This window comes from Triturus cristatus, chromosome 3_1, assembly GCF_964204655.1.
Source record: "Triturus cristatus chromosome 3_1, aTriCri1.1, whole genome shotgun sequence".
NCBI lineage: Eukaryota > Metazoa > Chordata > Amphibia > Caudata > Salamandridae > Triturus > Triturus cristatus.
Window position 1 is genome coordinate 717,714,912 of NC_140583.1, and position 24,176 is coordinate 717,739,087.

The window sequence follows — 24,176 nt, forward strand, 5'->3', positions numbered from 1 at the left end:
AGTTAGAGAGAATACAGAAATGATGTTTTGAGTTTCTGCTTAAATATGGACTATGCTATTGACCTATGTGTGTTAAGAACCATAGTCTAGATACTTGATTGCCAACGTCTAGTCAGTCCTTCTCTTCTCTTTGGTCCCAGGTGCCTTTTCACAGTACCACCCTGTTGGAGCTTTGGTAAGTTACTTCAGATGTACACACTGTGCCATCTGCCAAGCCAGCAGCATCTTGCCCTTTGAATACAAAGTAGCTGAACACTGTGTAATTCTCTGATCCCTAACACAACCAATCTAGAAATGGGTTGTTGTAGTCAAAGGCAACCTTGCCCTTGCGCAATAATCATGGAATATCATATCTTTATCAAGCCACATAACACTGCAAGAACTCTTGATATTTACGGTCACTCAAAAAGGCAATGTATTTATAAGTTGCTGTTACTCACTATGACCTCTCCACATTTAATCTCTCAGAGGATAGGGGTTTAACATTTACATTTTAATTGATTTAATTGTGAATAGCCATACTATTTACAGCTATCTCCCAAAGTACTTTCTACCTCGCAGAGGCTCCATCCTTTAAATATTTGTATTCTTGTGCTGTTTTCTTATCCCTGGCATGGGTACAGACAAAGTGTTTGCCAGCCCATCCATACTGGCCCACAACTAATGTAGTGTGTGTGACAGCAGGAAGCTTAGCCCTGGTGTGATGCACAGCAGGACAGTCCTGATCCAGCCTGTGCCCTCCTCAAGATGTGGGCTGGACTGCCCTGGGCAGGTCAATGAGGAAGTGCCTAGGGAGACAGATGTGTTACACCTACTAAATCATAGTCGCTTGTGAATAGAAAGATGAGTAGGACTGTACATCTTAACAAACAAAGCTAAGTTTTACCAAACTAAGTTAAAACATGATATCAGAGTTTTGGGCAAGGCAGCTCCACAGCCCTCAGACCAAGCAGCCCGGAGAGGATTTGTGCAAAACGCAGACCAGGTACTTCGCCCTTAATGGCTCCACTGAAGCACTGCACTTGTCCTTCTAGCGAGGATCAGTCCACATCAAAATAATGTGTAAAGCACAATATTTCTGCAATGAGCAAGAGCAGGCTGGTCCTGTCCATGGCAGACACGTGCCTGCCTCCCATGACAATCATCGTAGCACTCAACTCAAAGAATCCCTTGCTCTAAGCATGGATGCCCCAGTTGGTCTTTTTCCCCTTTGGGTAGGAGGTTTGCACACTGCAGAGGTTTTTTAAACCTTCAGATGAACAACTCAGAAAAAGTACAATATCATTGTTTAAAATCAATTTCCACTGATAGATCCTCATTTAGAGCATGTCATATCATTGCGATACTACCATGATTCCAGTAACGGCATTACCATAATCCTGATATTACTGTACATTTAGAATAAATGAGAATTGAAATGTAGTAAAAGCACTCTCACTTGTTTTTCCTCAATTATAGATGCCAAACTTGAAGTTCCCGAGCAGTTAAGTGGTGCCGCCATATTTCTCATGAAACAATACCACTTCCACAAAAATAGAAAATCTGCTAAGTATACAGAAAACGACTACCAGCAGATTTAGAATGTGGTGCCAACCATCTGACAACCACAGAATGATGGCTTTAGTATCTTACTTACAAGGAGTCCCTGCTTTCTGGCGTTTTCGAGTGCCCCACTCAGAGTTCGGATCCGATAAGCCAGTACAGCACGAGCTAGCTCTGGATAGAACAACACGATATTGGGGTACATCCAGGTGTCCTGTACAAAGATGGGAAACATTTCAAACACATCACTTACAAACGACCTAGAAGTGGGAGAGCGAAAGGCATTAAATACTACAATGGAACCTGCATTGTAAGACTCAGAGGGCATTTGTAAGAGCTCTTTGGTAACAATCTGTCATCCAGACAGATGGAAACACATCAAGTACAGCAGAGCAGGGTTTTATGACAGACAGGGCAGATATCTTACATGTGCAGATCAGGAGAAGTGAAGGGGCTTGGATTTAATAATTAGTCTGATAAAATGCTTAGCATTTTTGATCCCTTGAAGCAAGCAGCTTCAGCAACTTAACACACAGTTCTAAAATTAAAACACTGTTCTGTGCTTTAAATAAGAGATCCTCTCTTTCAAACAGGGCTGCACATTTGGAATAAGCGTAACATGTTTGTAATAGGAGGTTTACATGTTAAATCGGTGCTCTACATAGTGAGTACGGGATGTACACTTCAAACAAGAGTTCAGTTTTTGGAGTAGGAGTTCTGCATATGAAATAAGTAAGATATGTTAGGATTAGGAGCTTGAAGTCTTTTTCCAAATGTAGAACTGTTATCTTTATATGAGTTCTTTGATTGAATAACAATTCTACTGTCGGAATAAGTGTTCTTTGTCTGCATTTGGAATAGGTGCTCTACATTTTTAGTAAGGGCTGTATACGTGAAAGAAGAGTTGAGTGTTTTGAATACAAGTTCTTACACATGAAATGAGAAAGATACATTTTGGATAAGAGCTCCAAGGGCCAGATGTATGTGGCACTGGTAGCAAAAATATTGGTCGCAAATTGCGACCAGTATTTTGCGACCAGTGTGGTATTTTGCAGCCTGACCTATGTACTAATGAGTCGGTTTGCAAAACACTGATTCCTGTGCGTCGCAATTCGACCTACCTCACGAATATTAATGAGGTAGGTCACAAATTGCGACCCACTACGAACCGTCGCCATCACATGTCTGTGAATGCTTTTAAATAAATCACTCTTAAAAAATATTTTTATCAATATTCACAAAGGATAAGACCCCTTCTTGTTTGCGAATGCCTTACAACTACCGTAATAAGCGATTCATTAACGTATTACTGAATCGCAGTTTGGATCAAATGCATAATAAAAAGCCTTTTTGTAGTCAGAAAAAGTCTGATTCTGCCTTCTAGGTTTTTAGAATACAAGTTCTACTTTAGAAATGGGCATTCCATTTATCTTTGGGTCTTCTGCCTCTCCTAATGATGATTTTTCCTCGATTTCGTCCACTTTGTACATTGTTCTAGACCACTGTTGCTCAAAGTACAGCCTGGGGGCCGCATGCGGCCCTCCTGACCTTTACATGCGGCCCCCTGGTCAACAGCAGCTCTGAGCTGCTCTTTACTCATCTCAGCAATAACAATAAAAAGATGCAAAATAAACAGTCAAGCATTTTATTAAATGTGGTAAAGAAAGGAAGTAACTAGGACGTTCTGCACTGCACAACTTTAAGAACATCTTCGTTTTTAAAGCCAAATTGCAGCAAAAGTGTAAAAATATGATAGTCTCTTCAAAATTCAAAAAGTGTGTTTAACATGCAGAACCTTTTCTACTAAGTACATCAGATTGTATCAGATAATATATTATATTGAGAAGTATTTTAAAAGTGATAGTTTTCACACATGAATTTAGAAACATCAGTTCTTCCCTCCACCCTGACAATAATGCCAATGGACAACTAAAGAGATAAGTTAGTTGTTATGTGCACTCTTTGGGTGACTTGGGTTCTGTTAGAATCTGGATTCTCTGATTGGCACAGGGAGGTATCTGGGACAGGCAGAGGGTCCTTCTTCCAGTCAGGGTAGGGGGTACACTCTAGAAATAATCCCTGCTCACCCTCTAGGTAGCTTGGCACGAGCAGACAAGGCGTTATCCCCAGGCGTTTAGGCTAAGCATTTATGAACACCCACACAGTAATACAGTGACCCTCCACAGATGGACTCCACACTGGGTATATATAAAAAAATACTTTATATCGATTTATCAGGCTTAGCAAAAGACCAAAATCACGTTTTAAATGGCCCACAATACTTATTGGCAAGAGTTCTTGGTTTCAGCGTAATTTTCCAGTTCTGTGCGTGTCGTCGCTCTTCGTACGGGTCGTACGCGGTAGACACAGGCTTTGGGACGGGTCGTACACGCACTGCAGGCGCTTCCGATGAAGCGTACACCCTACGGTGCGAACGGGCACAGTACCTGGATTCTTGGTGAGTTCGTCACGGACACTTCCTAGACACTTCCTTGGCAGCAGGCGCACAGTACGGTGCTAAGTCCTCCGGGCGGCGCGTACTACGGTACGGGAGACCTTGGGTGTGCGCGGGTCAGGGGACGGGGCGAGAGTACGGCTCGTACTGCCAGACGTTCGGGTACGCGACGTACCGGGCTCGCTGGGCTTCACTTTGGCTGCTGGGACAGGCGAACAGTACGCTCCGGACAGGAGACGTACGCGACCACCACACATACCACGGCCTTTCCCAAAGCAGGGGAGAGGTGTGTACGTTGACAGTACGGTCCGTAGGGGGGTGCAAGCTGGTACGGTGATGTCCTTCAGTCACGGTGCGAGCTACGGCTCGTAGGGGCGATAAATCACGTTGCTCAGGCTGGCAGTACCTTCCTTTGCGGTGCGAGGTACGGCTCGTAGAGGGGCCACAGATGCGTTGTTTGTGCCGGACAGCGGGGAATCAGCTTACGGGGAGTACGCTGCTATCAGAGAGACGTACCCAGCAGTTCGAAGCGAAGATGCGAGGAAAACGGTCCGTTTTCCAAGGCGATTCTACGGCGGTGAAGTCCACTGGTCCTGGGACTTCGTTCAGGGGGCAAGCTCACTCACAGGCCCTTGGAGATCTTCAGCACAAGTCAAATAAAAGTCTTTGGGGTCTTTTCTTGCTCTTTTTCAGCAGCAAGGCAACCACTGCAGGCCAATCCCCCAGGTCAGGGACAGTACTCCTCCATGCAGCTTTTCCAGTTCCTTCAGGTCGGACAGAGGTTTCTTCTTGACAGGACAGGATCAAATTTCTTGGGAGCAGGGCTCCTACATTTATACAGCAATTCTTTTGTTCTGCCAGGCCAGGGGGCCTTTGCCTAGTCCAGTCCGGTTTCTGAGCACTTTGTTTACGCGATGCAGGCTGCTTCTTTCAGGGTGCAGGGCAGAGTGACGCTCCACAGGGGGCGGAGCCAGCATTGTGGTGGCAGAGCACAACCCTATTCATTGTCCAGGTGTACTCCTCCCGCCCATCTATCTGTCAATGTTCCTATACACCACCAGGCTACCTAGCCCCCAGCCCTGTCACTCACACAAGCCAGACAGCAGATACACATCACGCAGAGGCGGGCTGAAATGGTTAGGCAAGCAAAGGCCAACTTTCTAAAAGTGGCATTTGCAAACGCAGAATATTAAAATAAACCTTACTAAAAGATGTACCTTATTATTCTGAGTTCAGGCATACTAAACTCGATTTTCTACCATGTTCCCTGGGCCTGCTAGGATCATAGGATGTAACAATCTTAACAGCCCATTTTGGCCTATGAGAACAGGTAGCCTTTCAATAGTGAAAGACGAAAATGGCTGTAATTCACTATTAGGACATGCCACACATCTCAGGGCTTGTCCTACCTTATGCTACAATGCACCCTGCCATTGGGCCTACCATAGGGGTGACTAATATGAAGTTAAGGGAAGGTTTAGGGACTGGCAAGTGTGTGCACTTGCGCAGTCAGCATGACAGTACCAGACTGCACGCAGGTTCTGCAATGGCAGACCTTAGACATATTTTACCAGGCCGCTTCTGTGGGAGGTACAACCAGTTCTGCGAGCCCACCAGCGGCATTTGTATTTACACGCCCTGGCACTCCTGGTGCACTTTACTGGGGTCTGATTGTAAACCAAATAAGCCAATCATGGAATCCAACCAACATATATATTTTACATAGGGAGCACTTGCACTGTGGCACTGGTTGGCAGTGGCACAGTGCTCTGAGCGGCCAACACCATAAACACACATGAGGCACAGCGACAAAAAGTGGAAGGGAGACTCACGCCAAGGTGCCAGGTCTAACAGGTTCCTATTAATAATTAAGAAATTAGAGATAATTAAATCAAACACAGGAGATTTTATCATCAAAAATCCTTCCGAGCACTCGCAAAATAATAGATAGTCAAAACCAATATCAGAGTCTTAATTGTTCAGGTCCACTTTTAATTCTTTGACATCCGTTCAGGTACACAATTTACTCCATGTCTGGTTTTCATTAGTACATTTCCATGTTCAACTTGAAAATGTAGATACATAAAGAAAGCAATTTCCTACAGCCAACACGTGTTTCGTCGTGTGTCATCTGACACCCCGACTTCTTCTGGGCTGTAATTTCAAATAAAACAGTGTCACAAAGGTCGTCTCACAACTGGAGACAAAACCGACACCCATCAGTGTATCTTGAGAAAGGAGTCTTAAAGAGAAAAATACAATTAGTGCAAATTTGAATTCGTAAAAGGCAGACCCATCACCCAAAGTCGTTACTAACTCTGTATATTAATAAATGTGGCAGAAAATAGCGCCAAAGAAGAGGGGAGAAAAAGGAGAACACCTGAGTGAACACACACAACATCCAACTTATCGTAAAGACAGGACACATGCTGAGTAAAGCAAAAGGAGTATTGGTAATGCCATTTAGTCAAAAGTAAGATCACTGATATAAAATTAGCTTGGGGCAATGAGAGGGAATCAGAGCAAGAGTAAATGAAAAAAGTGAATACTTAAATAATAACCTAACCCAACAGGTAATATTCAATTCCAGAGTTTTCCTCTATGGCATCCAGTAACGTCTGTGTGAACAACAGACAATGGTATTCTAGAATTATGAACAGCAGTGCATTAATAGCACATATGCTACCAAATGCACCTCAACATATAAAACTGCAGTACACACAAGGACAATCACCTGAAACCCCTCAGTAATAAACTCACTGGGTCGATCCACTCATCAAAATCGGTTCAAATAATTTTAGTAGATAAACTGAAAGTAGATTTTATACAGCGTATATACTAAAAGTCATTTATTTTGTGGGTTTCTTAATTGTGATAATGAAGAAAAAGAAGGGAAAGTGAAATAAAACAGTTGCCTTGGATCACACAATTTGATAAAGTGGGGAAGCCGGGATTAATCCCAGGTTTTCTGATTCAGCCACTAGAAGTATATAATAAAAATATAAAAAAATAAAATAAAAAAAGAAGTATATGCTTTGCCCCGAGACCATTGATTGCCCGATTATTGAATTATTGAGATAATGACTTTTATACTCTACACAGACAGAGGGCTGGGGCAGTCAGAGACAAATCCAGAAAAATCCTTATATTATATTGCCTGACTTTATGAAACTGGTGCAACGGCAGAGAAAAACATTTGCAACGGTAAAGCAGAAACTGCAGGCCCTGGTAATTAAATATATGATGCTTTACCCGGCCAAAGGTGATCTTTCTGGAAAAATTCAACGTGTTTGGCCATCCTGACCAAGTGTGACAGTGGATAGAAAAACTACTACAGCGGCGACCGGGGCCGTCGACCGCCGCCTCCGGGACGACAGTGGAGGCTGGATGGAGCTGTCATGGCAACATAGGTCCCACAGGGGCCGCTGGGGTTGTTCACGATCACACAGAAGAGATGACCAGCCGGCCCCCGAGGCTCAATCCTGAGACACGGACATTGGTGATGCATCAGAGAAGGGAGGCCAGCGAAAGGGCTTTAGACACTGAAAACAAGACATTTTCTTACAGAAATTCGGAGAATATGGTGCACTGAAACTGAGTGAGTGTTGTGGGAACGAAGGCGAGGTGGGACGCATTTTTACTGAGGGGGAGAGAAGTTTAAGTGATATGTTTGAATGGTGGGGTGGGTGTCAGACCTTTCCCAAGTTGGGGAAGTGGGTAGTTGCAAACCCATGTCAGGGAAAAGTGGGTCACGGGAACAGGTTGTGGTTGCTAAGTTTATTTCAGTGGTGGACACAGCATGGCACACAGTCACACAAGCACAACACTGGGAGAGATAGTGGCTATGCCCTACACACAGTCAATATAATCCACACCGATCGGAAAGACAGCAGAGCAGATGACTGGGCAACACCCTGACTCACTGATAGTTCTTTTGTGCAAAGTGAACAGTCTGGGTTGTAAAATCAAGAGAGGGTTCATCACACACTATATCCGTAGGCACTCCCCTCATCTGGTTCTCCTGCAGGAGGCGCACCTGTTGGGTAAAGCCTGCAGGTGTATGTATTGTGGTAGATATGTGGTGCTGTCCTACGCAGGATACACACGTGACTTCTGAGGGGTTGCAATCTTAGCTATGAAGAGCCCCCTGCTCCAGATGGAAAAGAAGTGGGTTGACCCCGAGGCCTGTTGTGTGGTAGTGAAGGGTAGGTAACGCTGGAAGGAGGCATTGATCATTAATGTGTATGCTGTACCGTGGCTAATGAAGCGGTCACTGGAGAGTCTAGGCCCCATCTTCACAGACACATCCAATGAGCTCCATATACTACGCAGGATTTTAATGACGATATGGGTCAAGGGTGAGACAGGCACCCACCCCAGCCAACAAGGCCCAATACGTCAACAGAGCTTGCACTCTTTGCCCTTGCAATGGGCCTTCCCAACATCTGGCGGTTACTCCACCCATTAGAGGAACAATTCTCATTTCTCTCTGGGGTGCAAAGTCCCTGTTGAGATTAGAATATATACGTGTCCCCGAGACAATTATACCCCGGGTGGGAGCATTCAGTATCTGGTCCGAGGGATATCAGACCATTCACCTTTGTTGGTCAAATTGGGCACCCGACAATCCAAGAAAGCACACAACTGGTGGCTAGACACCTGGGCACTACAAGACACAGATATAGTGGAGTCCCTGCGTGTGGACAATCAAGTATATTTTGAGGAGAACGAGGGGTCGGTGTCCTCTTCAGCTATCCTCTGGGAGGCATGCAAGGCAGTACTTAGGGAGGAGTGAATGTACCAACTGGAGCGTCGTCTCCTCCACCTGGAGCAGGCCTGGGCAACACAAGACCAATACCAGAAGCATGTGACACAGGCGACCCACCAACATTACTTAGGGGTTCAAAAGATATTATACGACACAGGAGACAAAGCGGGTCACCTTCTCGCGTGGCTGGGGAGGAGAGAGGGGGCTAAAAAGGTGGGTGGCTGAGGTGGTGACCTACGTAGGAGGGTTCGCCCGCTTAGACGCGGACATAGCCCATGTGTTTGCGGAGTACAATTTTAGACTCTATGCAGTAAGGAAGTGCTGCACAGAGCAGAAAATTATGGAAGTTCTGGTGGGGATTCCCATTCCCCTTCTGAACACAGCAGACAGAGACACACTTGAAGCCTACCTGACACTAGAGGAGGATGGGGAGGCAGTGAGAGCCCTTCATTCGGGTAAGACGGCAGAAGCCAATGGCCTCCCGGCAGAGCTATTCAAACAACTAACAAGACCACTCCATCTGCACTTGCTGAACCTGTTCAGGGCTGTGAAAGGGGAGGTGTGCTTGCCCTCAATCACGGTATTATTGTGGTTATCCCAAAACAGGCAAACCGCCCAACTTGTGCTCCTTGTACAGGCCTATCCCACTGCTAAATACCAAAAGCACAATCCTAGCTAAGATCCTGGCTAAGATCCTCGAGTACAGACTAGCCGGGGGGATTACCGATTTGGTACACACAGACCAGACAGGTTTTATGCTGAGGAGGGCTACGAGACTGAAACCTAGGCACCTACACTTTTGGCTGGATAAACTTAAAACTGATACTAAACCCAGGGTGATATTGTCAGTAGACGTAGAGAAAGTATTTGAATCCATGGACTGGGGGTATCTATCTGGGGTCCTGCAGCGATTTGGATTTGGGCTCAAGTTCTGTGTTGGATGGCTCTCTTCTACAGGGCATCCACTTCGGCAGTAGGGTGAATGGGATCGCTCAGACTCTTTTACACCGAGCAGAGGCACAAGACGGAGATGTACAGTGTTGCCTCTCTTATTCACACTGTCCTTAGAGCTGCTGGCCTGCTGTGTGCGTTGTAGAGTGGACATCTTGGGTTTCCCTTAGACGTCAGCCGACACAGAGAAAATATCACTCTATACCGATGACACCTTGTTGTACCTCATGGACCAAGAACTGTTGATCTCAGCAGTGCTGTCCGAGTAAACGCATTATCTGGGACAAATCCATTGCCTACCAAGTCAGGGACTGAGGGGGCCTGGCAGATGATCTCCAACTGATGAGCTTGTGTTTCAAATGCCTAGGCTTTGAGATCTCACTGGATCATGAACGGTATATGGTGCTGAACCTAGAAAGGGGCCTGGGAGACTTTTGTGACAACGCAGTAAAGTGACACAAACTCCCTTTGACAATCATGGGTAAGGCTGCCCTTTACAAAATGATAACATTACCTAAGCTGCTCTACATACTTCAGAACATCCAATATTACATTCCAGTACTCGACAGTGTAAATTGCCATCCTCCTCAACTAGACGGGACCCGCATCACCAACTTGCTGTATGCCGATGACTTGGTGTTGTTAAGTCACACAAAACTGGGTCTCCAGAGGCTACTGGACGAACTGCTACCTTACACGACAAGAAATAGCCTAGAACTGACCCTGTCAAAAACCAAAACAATATCTTTTGGGAAGCAAAAAAGGTCAATAGAAAGGTGGCACTTCAACGACACAAAGCTAGAATCAACTCCCAGTTACAAATACTTGGGTATCTTTCTCGACACGAGAGGTACTTTTACCAAGCATAAAGAAGCATTGAAAACCAAAGCCTTGTCGTTAGATGCGGCCGCTGAAAAATTAGCAAAAAAGTTACTTGGTCCCAGCCTAACTCCCATGCTGAAAGTGATGAAGGCTAAGGTAATTAACTCCTTGAAGTATGGGCACGAGATCACTAATGGCACAACCAGTGTATTAATAAACAAACTAATATCTAAAAATTTTCAAAGAGCCTTTCGGTTGCCAAGATCTACCTCGCCAGCCCAAGTGAGACTTGAACTGGGACTACAAGATCACCATGGAGTGGAGGCAGGCGCATTTATTAAACTATGTCATAGACTGCGCCGTGCCCGGGAGGGTTGCTTGGAGTCCCGACTATGGCAGGAAATACAGAAAAACCAGACCAGCCATAAGCATCGGCAACCCCTGGACTGCAGTTTACAGTTACTAGGAGTAAAAGTCCTCTGGGAAACAAACCCCCCCCCCAACCCGGTGTTAGAGACCGCCATTAAAAATACTGTCAGATTGTGGTCCTTTCACTCGGAAAGGGCAACACTGTCAAAGAGGAAACATGCCTGGGCTGTAATCACCAATTTTAAAGTGGGTGTTCAGCCACTCTACCTATCAAGCACATACGCACTTTATTGGAAAAATAAGTTTTTAGCACTGAGGATGGGTGACTGTCCCTTTCTGAAGAACCTTCCCGAATGGCGCCGGCCAGGTAGCAGTACTGAATGCAGGTTGTGCGGCTATCATTCCGAAACAATGGAACACATCGTCTGTGCATGCCCTGCATTGCTTATGGCCAGACGGTCATTGCTGCGAGGCCAATGTATCATGTTGGGAGTTCGAGCTTGCTGCCAAGCAATAATGGCTGCTCATAACCCAGACAATACCAAGCTAAACATTGGGCTTACGTCCACAAAGCGTCAAAACTACTGGAAGCCATAACCACATCTAAACCCTCCTCATCTTAGTATGGTGGCCGAGTTAACAGACTCAACAACCAAATTGGAGACCAGAACATCAGAAAGCCAGAGCGATGTCTCCCAGCAGAACATTATTAGTCCATAATGGTCCCCCTAACTTTTAGTAATTGTAAATCCACAGTTTTTAACACTTATTATTGTCATTTGTATCGTTTGATTTAGTCTTGTTTTAAATTGTAAATGTTTTTTTAAACCAATCAATAAAGAGTGTATTATTATTATTATATTACATTCTCATGGAATACTTCAACAGATTAGATAAAATGCTTACTACCTTGCTCTGGGATAGGGGCACCCTGAGAATAGCTATAAAGACACTATACAGATCCTTCTACAATGGAGGATTGGTGCTCCCCCACATGAGACCGTACTATAGGGCTACTCAGCTACAGATAATTAGTGACTGGGGCCATAGCCCCAACAATGAACCGGTGTATAGGCTTGAGATGGCCATGGAAGAGGTGACCTACATTCATTATATTTATGGAAAACGGGATAGGAAACGCCTATCTGAGGCGACCTGGACCACCCTGAGGGCCTGGGATTATGCCACAAATGCCGTGGGTTGGGGAGGGAAGTTCACCATGGCCACTCCCCTATGGACAATTGCCTGAAGTAGGCAAACTTACAGGCTTTCATAAATGGGAACAAAGTGGGATAAAAACAATAGCTGATGTTCTTTCGGGAGGGGAATTCATATAATTTGAGGTACTACAATGAGAATACACCTTAGCTGACACTCAGCGGTACAAATACTTGGGATTGACGCAAGGCCTGGGGAGGGACAAGGTACTGGAACTGGACCTACTGGAACGAAGCGTGCCGAAGACCAGGGTCCTTGGAGGCACGCTTGCGCGCAAGTCAGTATCCAGGTTATACCGTACAATGCTAAACAATACACTTGAGAATCTGGAGTCACTGAGGGATAAATGGGAAGTTGATGTGGGACATCTGGATGATGTAGTTTGGGAGGCAATGTTGATGCATTCAAGAGAAATTGCCATCAGAGCCCGGTTCCACTTGATTCAGTTTAGTAGTCTCCATAGGTCACATTATAACAGGTCACGGTTACACAAAATGGGACGGCAGAGAATCCCACGTGCTTACGATGTGGGGAGAAGGAGGCGACTTTTCTTCACAAGATTTGGAGGTGTCAGAAGATGTGTGACTACTGGGGGACAATTGTAGCAGAGTTGGAAGACATGATGGACTGCTATTCCAAAATAAAAAGAGCTGACAGGAACAGGGGGGATCATGCAGCTAGCGGGTAAATAGAAGAGCCCACCAGAGAGGAACCACAGAGAGGCCTGATTGAGGCCCACCTCCACCCATCTCCTTTTTGACTTTATTCCTGCCTCCCCCCCAGGTCTGATGCAGAACAAGGCTCAGGAGGGTACGGAGAGCTGATTCAAACTGCACTGAATGCAGATTGTGAGCACGCTGTAAGTTCTGTGAGAGGTGTGAGACCATCGCATAGGGTGCCAGCCTTCACCACGTGAGAGAAGGGGGTATCAGGGATGCAATGCAGAAGTGAAGTCTTTATGCCAGTGTAGGCGTTTGCAGGCCAGTGGCATGCCATCCCCCTCTGGCCTCCTGGCCCTTCACCAAGCCACCTACCTACCGACTCACTCTGGATTGTTATCAACACTAGCAATTCTTCGGACAAAGTAGCAAACTAACTAAAGCAAACAAAGCAAATAGAAGCAAGGAACTTAAGAGTAAATCTAATATAAATCAAGCTACACGGTCTTAACATCAAAGGCACTCGACTCACCTTCAGCCGTCAACTGCATGAGAAGTGACAAAGTTTGGAGGGTTGCAAACGCTTCCCACCTCCACTGATTATAAGAGAAGTAGCATTTTTCAAGAGAGCTGGAAGCTATCGCACAAGGTGTTTAATTTGAGGTGAACTTTTGCCATGACCAAAAGGAGACTAAGGCACAACAGAATCCCAATTATGAGATCAGCAGGGAGCAAGTATGATGATGATGCCCAGAACTAAATAAACTTAAAACTTGGGCTGGGGCCAGCCAGTTCCAATAAGCAAATAGTTTACCAGAGCGACAAGCTCAAAAAAGGAAAGTTCTGAGGAAACAGACATATACCACCCTGGATGACATGGCTGAACCAGCTGTAGTTCACCATGAGCGCAGTACAGAACCACTGCAAGGCTGCAGCCATCACCCAATCAACGTACCAACTCCAGTTCAAAACTTAGGGAGCAACTCTCAGCAATTTAACTAATTAAACTATCTTTCACGTCTATGTCTATTCCAACTGCCAAAGCCCAACAAGCATTGGCATAGCCAATAGGTCTCGCCTTTGGGACCTTATAAGTGTTTAGCCATGCAACATTTGCATAACTAAATACTTATAAGGTCCCAAAAGCGAGACCTATTGGCTATGCAAAGCGGCCATGCGGCCGCGAAAGTGAAAGTGATTGCGATCCGATCACGATCAAACATCAAAGCGGCCCTGCGGCCGAAAGTGAAAGTAATTGCGGTCAAGCGCAGCGCGCGCGCCCGCGCACATGCACTGTAGCTCTAGGCTGGCCTGGTAGCACTTTTTTGGAGCCGTCTCGCCAGACCAGCGCATGCGCTGGGTCAGGCAAGACCTAAAAACAGGGAATTCGCCCAAAGTTACCACAACAGCATTAACTCACATCGATAATTCCACTCCCAGTATAGTCTAGAACAAAGAGGCAAGCACAGTAAGGGCACAAGTTCATCAGAAGGCCTCAGAGGACAAGGTTGTAGGGGATTCTCTGTCTCCCCTGGAATATCCCCAACCTTTGACCTCAGATGGTTGGAGTAAACCCATTTATGGAGCACCTGACCTCCCAGTCAGATTTAATTTTTAAAAAAACGTCACAACCAAGAAGAAAGGGAGAACAGTAATGAAAGGGTCACAGAAAAATCACACAGTAACAATAATCATCAACCCCCAGTCAGTCGGCCTCATCAAGAAGCATAAATAGCATCAATAAATTTGACTCTGGCTGCCGCGATCAACATGCACACACGGCAATCACATAGGTTCGAGTTACAAATGTTCTACCATGTAGACTACTGCCGTGGTAATTGCAGGGATGGCAACGAAAATAAAGAGGCTAGATGCAAAGCTCACAAGGTGACACTTATCAATGTCTGCCAATGGTTGAGAAACTTAGCTCATTACCGGAAGCGTTCTCTTCGCTGGTCACAGATCGGAAAAATATTCAGGCACCCCATAACACCCCCCACCTTAGACCAACTGATCAGCCATCAAGGGTGCAGCAATAAACGACGCGATACATCGGACGTGATACCGGAAGGTGCAAAAAGAAACAATAGCATCAACGCCGATAGGATTTCACAGACATTCAGGCCCACCATGCATGGGCTCAGGTGGCGATGAAGGAGGACACTGATCCTAAGCCCCAACCAGCCCCAAACATAGATCAGAAGGGGTTTCCAATTTCCCAAAATAAAACTACTGCTAACAAGGCTCAGCCCTTGATGAGGAATCCATACCTGCTCAGTGGGCACTGAGATGGGAAGCAGCCCCCTCATCAAGCCCAAATAGACAAAGTTTAAGACCAAGAACATGCGAAATCAAAGAGGCTAGGACACAGACAACATCAAATATTTCTAGGACACAGACAACATCAAATATTTCTACAAGGTTGGACAACTCCCATGTCGCACACTCCGATTCCACCAACTCAAACAGATCAGCCCACACCAGAAACAAAGGCCTAACCCCATCTAGTGACATCATAGACAGAGTTCCCAATAACAATGTAACGTATTTTACCCCATATTATACATCTTGTTGGAACGTGGGCACTCTAAATAGGTCAAACATTCTGCAAATCCAGAAACATATTCCATATCTGGAAGTATACTGTCATCAAAGAGCTGCATGAAAACTGCATGGTATAGGTTAGAACGTTGTGTTTTTCCCCAGTCTTCCATTAATCCTAATTTTGCTAAAAGGGTCCGTTTTGGGAAAAATAAATTCTAATTAGTGAAACCAATTACATCTACTGCGGTACATTTTAAATCCTGAATTTGCGCCTCTCTAGGCCAAACAATCTTATAATATACTGCCTACTAGTATGGATGACATGTTATTCCTTCACCTTGCAATTCTCATTGTCTTATGTAATATTTCCTACAAACTGATTTACACATGTAAGATTCATTGTCTGTGTATGTGATGTAAAGTGCTCTGACACCTACACTGGTATGAGTAGCGCTATTAAACAATTCAAATGCATCTGAGTGTGGAGATATGGAGAGATGAGGGGCACTGTTGGAGAGTGGTGGTGAGGGAATCCGTGGAGAAGGAGATCATGGTGGGCAGAGGGGGAGGGCACCAAAAAAGATGTTTGCACCGGGCGCCACCTGCACACCAGCACTAAAGCCTGCTGTCATTGCCTGGTCCTGGGCAGAGTACCAATATTCACTTTATGGCCAATAACGAGCCAGCATAGCAGCACCTCTATCACACATTTTGAACCGTCCTTGTTGGGAATGACCTGTCACTTTGGAGGGGCTGAATGGACTGAATACTGTCAGTTTCAAGCAGCCAGCATTTAATGCTCTCCATAAGCATCAACGGTTAACTACTTGGAGACATACACCAAATTAGATTTTGCCCACTGGAGAAAATAGATATTAAATTGGTATATTTCTGAATCTAGTTCCTAAACATACCTGCAGCACCATAACTATGCATCGGGATAAAGCACAGCAAAGAAAACCCACCTGGTCCCAGAAAACATGGCCCCAGTAATCCTCTCCCTGCTGGCCATTCGAGAGACCTCCAGGACTAATGCCACTAAAAGGGCCAGGAAATCCGAGGGGAGGAAGTGAGCTCAGCAGGTAGTACAAACCCCCATACAGGGCTTGCCTGAGAGGGAACGGGCCCTCCACATCAATGCGGCTTCCGTCCCAGAGCTCCTCCCAGGCCTTCTCATGCGAGGTCCACAGCTCACCAGCACCACTCAAGGTAAGCCCTGCCAGGAAGCTCTTCTCTGCTTCCTCTTGTGTTTCTGCCACCGCGGCCAAGAATGTCCATGACCCCTGCCTCTCACTAGCGGAGAGCGTGACCGAAGGCGGGACGGGAGTCCAGATCATGTGCACACTTTTCAGAGGACAGTCCTCCACCTCTGGGATCAGGGTTTGTCCATAGATGTATCTGAAATAGACAAGAGGGACAATGAGCCCCATCATTAAAGGCCAGCCAAACTGAGATACACTAACGAGGATGTGCGAAAAAGAGAATTTAAGTATCATTTAGTGGGAATGTAAGTCTTGTTGGGGAACACATTTAAACTCCTGTGAAACGGATCGACACTTAACTGTTTTACCGTGGCTTAAATTCCACCACAGTGCGGCACTTTTGATCAGTGGGAGGGGTCGCGTCGGCCAACGGACGTGCGCAGCACTAGAGAGGTAGTGCGCGCGACGGCCGTTGGCTGACAGAAGCACGCAACGGGTTAATCATAAAATGATTAGAAAACAATGGCACCAAGTGTTCAATTACAAAAATCGGGAATGTGTCAGACCTCTTTTAACAGAAACTTGAATTACAGTTAATGACAGGGCAGGTTTAGTTTTATTCTCAAGTAAGCCTGGGCAAAGCACTACGCTACGCTCGCATAGTTTGCGAAGTTCGCGCTACTTCGCACTACGCGAATTGCATGTAGCACAGTGCGAACACACGTAGCGTAGTGTTGCGTAGTGCTGCGGCCATTTTTTACTTGCTCACGGTCCTCAACGTCAAGTTGACGACCGCGAGCAAGCAAAATGACATCCCGGCGAGACTTTTTCCTTGTTCGCGATCAGCAACATCAAGTTGGCGATTGCGAGCATGGAAAATAAACCTCCCGGCGAGATTCCCAACGCGAGGAGGTCAGGTTTCTCATTGCAAGGGGTCGCGTATGCTCGCGACCGCTCGCGATGAGAAACTACCAGTTCGCGTTGAGAAAGCTGCCGCTCGAGTAAAAATCTACTCGAGCAGCAGAAAACTACAGCTCGCACTGTGCAAGATGCCATTTTCAATGATTGCACAGTGCCGGTTGCATGTCCGCACTGTGCAATCATTGAAAACAACATCTTGCACAGTGCGAACATGTTACTACGCAGTTCGCGAAGTGCTACGCGTAGCTCGCGTAGTGCGAACTTCACTTTGCGTAGCTTCGCGAAGTGCTACTTCGCGAACTACGCCCACCCTTATTCTCAAGGAACAGGATACAGGAGTAAACCCATTGACCCAGTTGAGACTGAGTAAGCTGTATAACAAAGGCAACAATGTCTCAACCAGTTTATCATTCAAAAAGACCGTTTACATAAAGTGTATAAATCACTAGAGGAAGGGGGAAAAGCATAGGCATTATGCAGTATAACACATATAAAACTTCAAAAGCACAGCTTTCTAGAGACCTTTCTCTAAACAATACGGCATGAACAATAATTAAATTACTAATAAACCTAAACCTATACCCATGGCTTTAAGTGGGATGAAACAAACTGGGGGTGTCTCTCAAAGGGGCGTGACCGATGTAAATAAGGGTGTAGTCTAAAGACACAAACTAAAAATCTGTGCTTAGCATAGTGTGCCGCCCGGCGTTTTGCTGTTTCTGTCATTGTACCCAGATATAATTCAACAAGTAACATTATACCTGCAACATGCAGGATTATTAGCTTTGTCAATGGTTGTTAGTTGCAAAAGATGAATAGGCAACAACTATGGCTTTCTTGTATATAATATTGAAAATTCTCCAGTTCTGAAATGATGAGACTGTGAAAGAACTAAAACAAGTCTCTTTGAAGTTACATCAAAGGCCAGTTAAAGGGGGTACTGTTGCAGACGTAAGATTTTTTTTTCACCCCGAGGGTGAGGGCAAAAATGGAGAGCCCGATGGGGACCTGTCTCAGCACCTGCTTTGAAGAACTGCCGGTGCTGCAGGAACCGGCCCACATAAAGTCCTGCCTATACCCCAAACATTCTCGTACCACTACTTGGCTCACTTAAACTAGGTGGTCAGGCGTTTGGGTGGCTAACAGCTAACAACAATATCTAAGAATTTTAACGCTGGTTCCCACAATCTATGGTTATACTTCTATTTTGATTGCATTTGGATAGCCAATTGTTTGTATCTGAAAAAATATGTCACAACAATCTTATAAAAAGCATTGTGGTAATGGAGCCGATTACGATGTCGGTCCAACCGCAAAATTACGATGTCGGCGATTGGAGCGTAAAACGGCCGGTCATTCCGACATGGCTCTTGGAGTCTTCCGGCCAGTCGGAATTGCACCGTAATCCCCTATTGATGGCGTTTCTACCGTCAGGATTATGATGTATGTTTCCGACAGCCTTTCCATGCCGGTCTTACCGACACAGAAAAGCTGTCGGAAAGTGACTTTGGGAGCCCCTAGCAGGGCCCTCTTGCCTCCGCGGTCTATGGTTGGTGGCCGAGGGGGTACCCAGAGTGCCCCCCTGTAAAACCTGGAATTAACCAACACCAACAGGCGATCACCCATATACCCAGTTGAGACCCAGGGGATGAATGTATATTGCAAAAACAATGTCTCATCAGGAAATGTTTGGGAGACCGTTAATGAAACATGCACATTTAAGTTGCAAAAAAGAAAGAAGACTCAAAGGGTTTTAGAGGGATGCAAAGAGCAATCTGTATTCAGAACAAGTATAAGCAAGAGAACAGTATCAGCACTGTTTACAACAAATGTGAGCGTAACCTGAAAAAAACTTGTGCACATCCTGCTTGTGGAACATACGATGAATGGCACAAGTGACGCAGCGAGGAACGACGCAGGGCAGACAATACTAACAGGGGAACAACCTTTACAACGCAACTTTTACAACGCACTACCTTTACAACGCATTTTTTACAACGCACAATCCATTACAACGCATGACATTACAACGCAGGACACTACAACGCATTTCGAAATACTACCTTTACAACGCATTCCATTACAACGCATACTACCATTACAACGCATACCATTACAACGCATAATATAGTAATATACTATCCAACACTTACCCTACTGTTGCACCCCCTGGAGTTAGAATAGTAATTTTTACCCCTATACTATCCAACACTTACCCTACTGTTGCACCCCCTGGAGTTAGAATAGTAATTTTTACCCCTATACTATCCAACACTTACCCTACTGTTGCACCCCCTGGAGTTAGAATAGTAATTTTTACCCCTATACTATCCAACACTTACCCTACTGTTGCACCCCCTGGAGTTAGAATAGTAATTTTTACCCCTATACTATCCAACACTTACCCTACTGTTGCACCCCCTGGAGTTAGAATAGTAATTTTTACCCCTATACTATCCAACACTTACCCTACTGTTGCACCCCCTGGAGTTAGAATAGTAATTTTTACCCCTATACTATCCAACACTTTCCCTACTGTTGCACTCCCTGGAGTTAGAAAAGTAATTTTTACCCCTATACTATCCAACACTTTCCCTACTGTTGCACCCCCTGGAGTTAGAATAGTAATTTTTACCCCTATACTATCCAACACTTACCCTACTGTTGCACCCCCTGGAGTTAGAATAGTAATTTTTACCCCTATACTATCCAACACTTACCCTACTGTTGCACCCCCTGGAGTTAGAATAGTAATTTTTACCCCTATACTATCCAACACTTACCCTACTGTTGCACCCCCTGGAGTTAGAATAGTAATTTTTACCCCTATACTATCCAACACTTACCCTACTGTTGCACCCCCTGGAGTTAGAATAGTAATGTTTACCCCTATACTATCCAACACTTTCCCTACTGTTGCACCCCCTGGAGTTAGAATAGTAATTTTTACCCCTATACTATCTAATACTTACCTTAAATGCAATTTAATATTATGCGTTGTAATGGTATGCGTTGTAAAGGTAGTATGCGTTGTAATGGATATGCGTTGTAAAGGTAGTTTTTAAAAATGCGTTGTAGTGTACTGCGTTGTAATGTCATGCGTTGTAATGGATTGTGCGTTGTAAAAAATGCGTTGTAAAGGTATGCGTTGTAATAGTATGCGTTGTAACGTCATACATCCATACTAACAATATTTAAAACATACTTTCTGGTTCACTGGTGTTTTTTTTACAGAGATTCATTTACAAAGGATTGACAATTTTGTGAACCGTAAATTTGCGCCAAGAATTGCGCTGGAAGGTCAATGGCGTTTCAACCTTTAGTGATTTATGGTCATCTTCAGGACCAGGTTACTGTTTTTTCGTACTGAACTTGATGTGGGTCCAGAAAATGAAACAATGAAGGGGATAGCAATGAGGGGGACCAAGGAGCTACACCATCCGGGGTGTGATGGAGAACTAATCAGTAAGCTGGAGGGACATCGAGTCCTGATGAATTTGAGGGGGTCCAGCATTGTGAATAAGGGAGCACAGACCGGGCATCGTGTGGAGGGCTTCCGGCTGCTTGAGGCAGGATGAGTACTGGGAAGGGTAGAGATAATATCTCGGATTCATGCCGATGATGGTCCCCCTCCCGTTGAGGATCCCGATGGACCTCTAGCCCAAAAGCTACACTTCCCAGGACTCATACCATAAGAATTACCACTCACACCTCCCCAGTGAAGTTCCCATTTAATATAACAATAAGTTACACAACTGAAATTCTAGTGGGTTTCTCCATAGCAACGTTTCAGTTAAGTACATAGTTCCCAAAGCTTAAGCAAGCTCTGTGTTTTCAACAAATACTATTTTTATATTTATTTATTGCTTTTGATACAGATCAAGGCAGAGGCAACAACTTTGAGTGGTAATGACAGCAGTAAGTTATCAACACCCTATTGGACTTGGCCCTTTTTAGCAGATTCACCCCTGAACTTGTTGCCTTAAGCTCTGACATGGTGGTAGTGATTTTAGGCCTCTGGGCACTTTAGCACTGTGGCCCAGTGTAAAGTGCATGCGTGCTCTGAGTGCGTGTGGGGAGATTGGCCTGCCCTCCCATAGCAATGCATGGGGGATATGTGTGTCCATGGTAATTCCTGGTATGAGAGGAGTGCAGGGTCGAGTTTAGTATGTGTGGACTCGTGAGAATAAATGTTGCGCAATGGTGTGCGCAGATTTATGGTGACTGGTGGAGAAGTGCCACTTTTAGAAGTTGGCATTTCTGTGTGCTATGTGCCTGCCTGATGTGAATGGCATGTCTGGCTTGTGACTGACAGGAGCTGAGAGGGCTGGGGAATCCAGGAGCCAGGGTGAGTCTGCTCAGTGGTGAATAGAGAAATCTGCATGCAGATGGGAGAGAGGAGTTGCACCTGGGACCTGAATAGGACTGTGCCTTCCCTCCACAATGCTGGCTCCGCCCCCTGTGGTGCGTCTGAGCACCTAGCCCCCACCTGACAAAGGAGAGAGGAGCTGAGCACAACAAAGTTCTCCAAAGCTCCCCTAAACCAGTTCTGACTGGTATCCCCAAGCCCTGTGCTGTGACACAAAGGAAAAGGGCATATAAATATAGAGGCTGTGACCCCATGAAAATGTTCTTGTTCTTGGACTCAAATCTGCCAGTGGCGTGCTGCTGCTGGAGCCGGGGGGGGGGGGGGGGGGGGGGGGGCTGCCATGAGGGCTTGCCTCCCTGGGCCCTGCCTTGCCCCTGGACCTGGGAGCCCTTTTATTTTGGGACCCTTCTGCCTTACTTTTACTCCAGGACCTTACAAAGCCTTTGGCAGCACTTTTGCGCCCTGGACGCGCTGTGCTCCTTGTCCTTTTTAGTTTTTTTCAGAGAGAGCGTGGGCTGAGTACCACGGAGCTGCTGTTCAAGGGAATCCCGGCAAGAGGATTCCCCCACTTCGTCATTATTTAAATAGCGGGTGCCCACCCCGCATTTGCGTGCACCGAGCGGGTGCCCACCCCACTTTATATATGGTGGAATAGCGGGTGCCCAACCCGCTTTATATCCTTATTTAGAGGGAGCCTACCCCTCATTGAGGAGATCGATACCGCCGCGAACCGCGGCCCGCCTGGTTGTGGGCGGGGCCTGCGGACGGAAGCAGAAGAGGCCGGGAGCGTGAGGGGCCGTCGAAAACCCGGGAGGGGCCTACCCCGCGCCGGGAGGTGCTGAGGAGGACGGGAGCCTACCCCGCCTCCCCGAGTGTCCAATGAGGGGTCCCGGGTCCCAGGAGGGGGCCCGGGTGAAGAGAAAAGGCGGCTGAGGCCGCCGACGGCAGCGCGGGGCTCCCAGGAGTGAAGGGAAGCCCCGTGCCACGAGAGAAGTGATGCCAGACCAGAGTGCAGCGAGGGAGAGGAGCGGAGACTGGAGGAGTCCAGAGCCGGTGAGTAGGGCTCTACAGTGGCTTTCCTGTGGGTGCCAGTGAAGGCACCCTGTTTTGTTCCCTTGAGCGGCCCGTCTGGCAGCGGGCCGCTCCAACGTGGGGCCTAGTTGTTTTGAGAGCCGGCGTGGCTCCAATGGGAGCATTTGTGTTTTAGTATAGTCCCTGAGGTCTCCAACGACATGGGCATGATTATTCTGGGAGCCCGTGCACACCAACGACGTGGCATAATTGTTTTTTGAGCCTAGATAGCTCCAACGATGGCATAATTATTTTAAGTGGGCCCAGAGGGGCCCATGCTGTTCCCCTGTTGTGTGGCCACTCTTCACAGCTGTCCCGCTTGCGAGAGGGCAGCTGCAACGTTCTTGGGCACATAGGTTTGAAGGGCACAGTGAGTACCAGTGCCCACATCTTGATTTGACTGCTGCGCAGCACTTGGTGCCAGCTGCTACGTTTAGGCCGCAGTTCTTTGGGGGCATGTTTTGAGTTAGGAGTGGGATACACTCCTCTGCCCCATACTTTCCCAGCTGCCCAGCAATTAGTGGGCAGCTGCTACGTTTAGGTTGGTGCAGTGGTGCACTTTGGATTCAGCTGCTAGGCAGCAGCCCTGACATTCTGGACACAGGGCGTCTGAGCCCCTTTTGAGATGGCCAGTTGGCCAGGGGGACTGTGAGGTAAATAGGGCGCCAGGCCCTAATGTGAGTAATGCCTCTACTATGGTCTTTTTACTAGACTATGTGCTAACGTGATTATGTGGTTCTAGGAAATGTAATGTATGTACTATGTTTTATGCACCCTGTGTTATACCTCTAAATGTGTTTTTATGATTATGAGGTTGTTTTGCATACTACGGTTTATGCTAGTGAGATTATGTTCCACTGTGTGATTTATGCCCCTAATGTGAGTTATGCTTAGGAGGTTAGTGGCTAATGCATTTAGACTTATGAGAGAATTGCATAATGTGTTTATGCTGGTGAGGTTGGCGCAGAATGTATTCACGCCTAATGTGATACTGGGCATAATGTTGTTTATGTTACAGGCTGATGCTGAGTACAGTGGTTACCAGTAGTTACTGGTTGTGTTCTATGTTTATGATAAGTTCTACATTTACTAAATTCACTTTGTGATGGTTCTGACAGCGGTCCAGTGGGCCCTGTCAGGTGTTTATAATACCTTGTAAATATGACGCAGTGCCAGGTGGCATCCTGAATATTATGTGTTTACTATTCTAATGTGTTATGAGAATACAAAGGCTATTTTTGATATAACCTTGTGTGGAGTTCCTTTTGTGGTGTGCCTGGGATGT

At 46.1% G+C, this 24,176-nt stretch overlaps 1 protein-coding gene across 1 annotated transcript in view; it reads right to left on the reverse strand.

Moving 5' to 3' along the window:
- Positions 1–24,176, reverse strand: part of PGGHG (protein-glucosylgalactosylhydroxylysine glucosidase) — a 201,896-nt gene that overhangs the window by 123,763 nt on the left and 53,957 nt on the right. Inside the window, exons 4-5 of the mRNA XM_085644806.1 lie at positions 16,294–16,726; positions 1,637–1,756 (exon numbers count right to left, since the gene is read on the reverse strand). Of these exons, the coding sequence (XP_085500932.1) occupies positions 1,637–1,756; positions 16,294–16,726 (553 nt within the window). The remainder of the gene's footprint in view (positions 1–1,636; positions 1,757–16,293; positions 16,727–24,176) is intronic.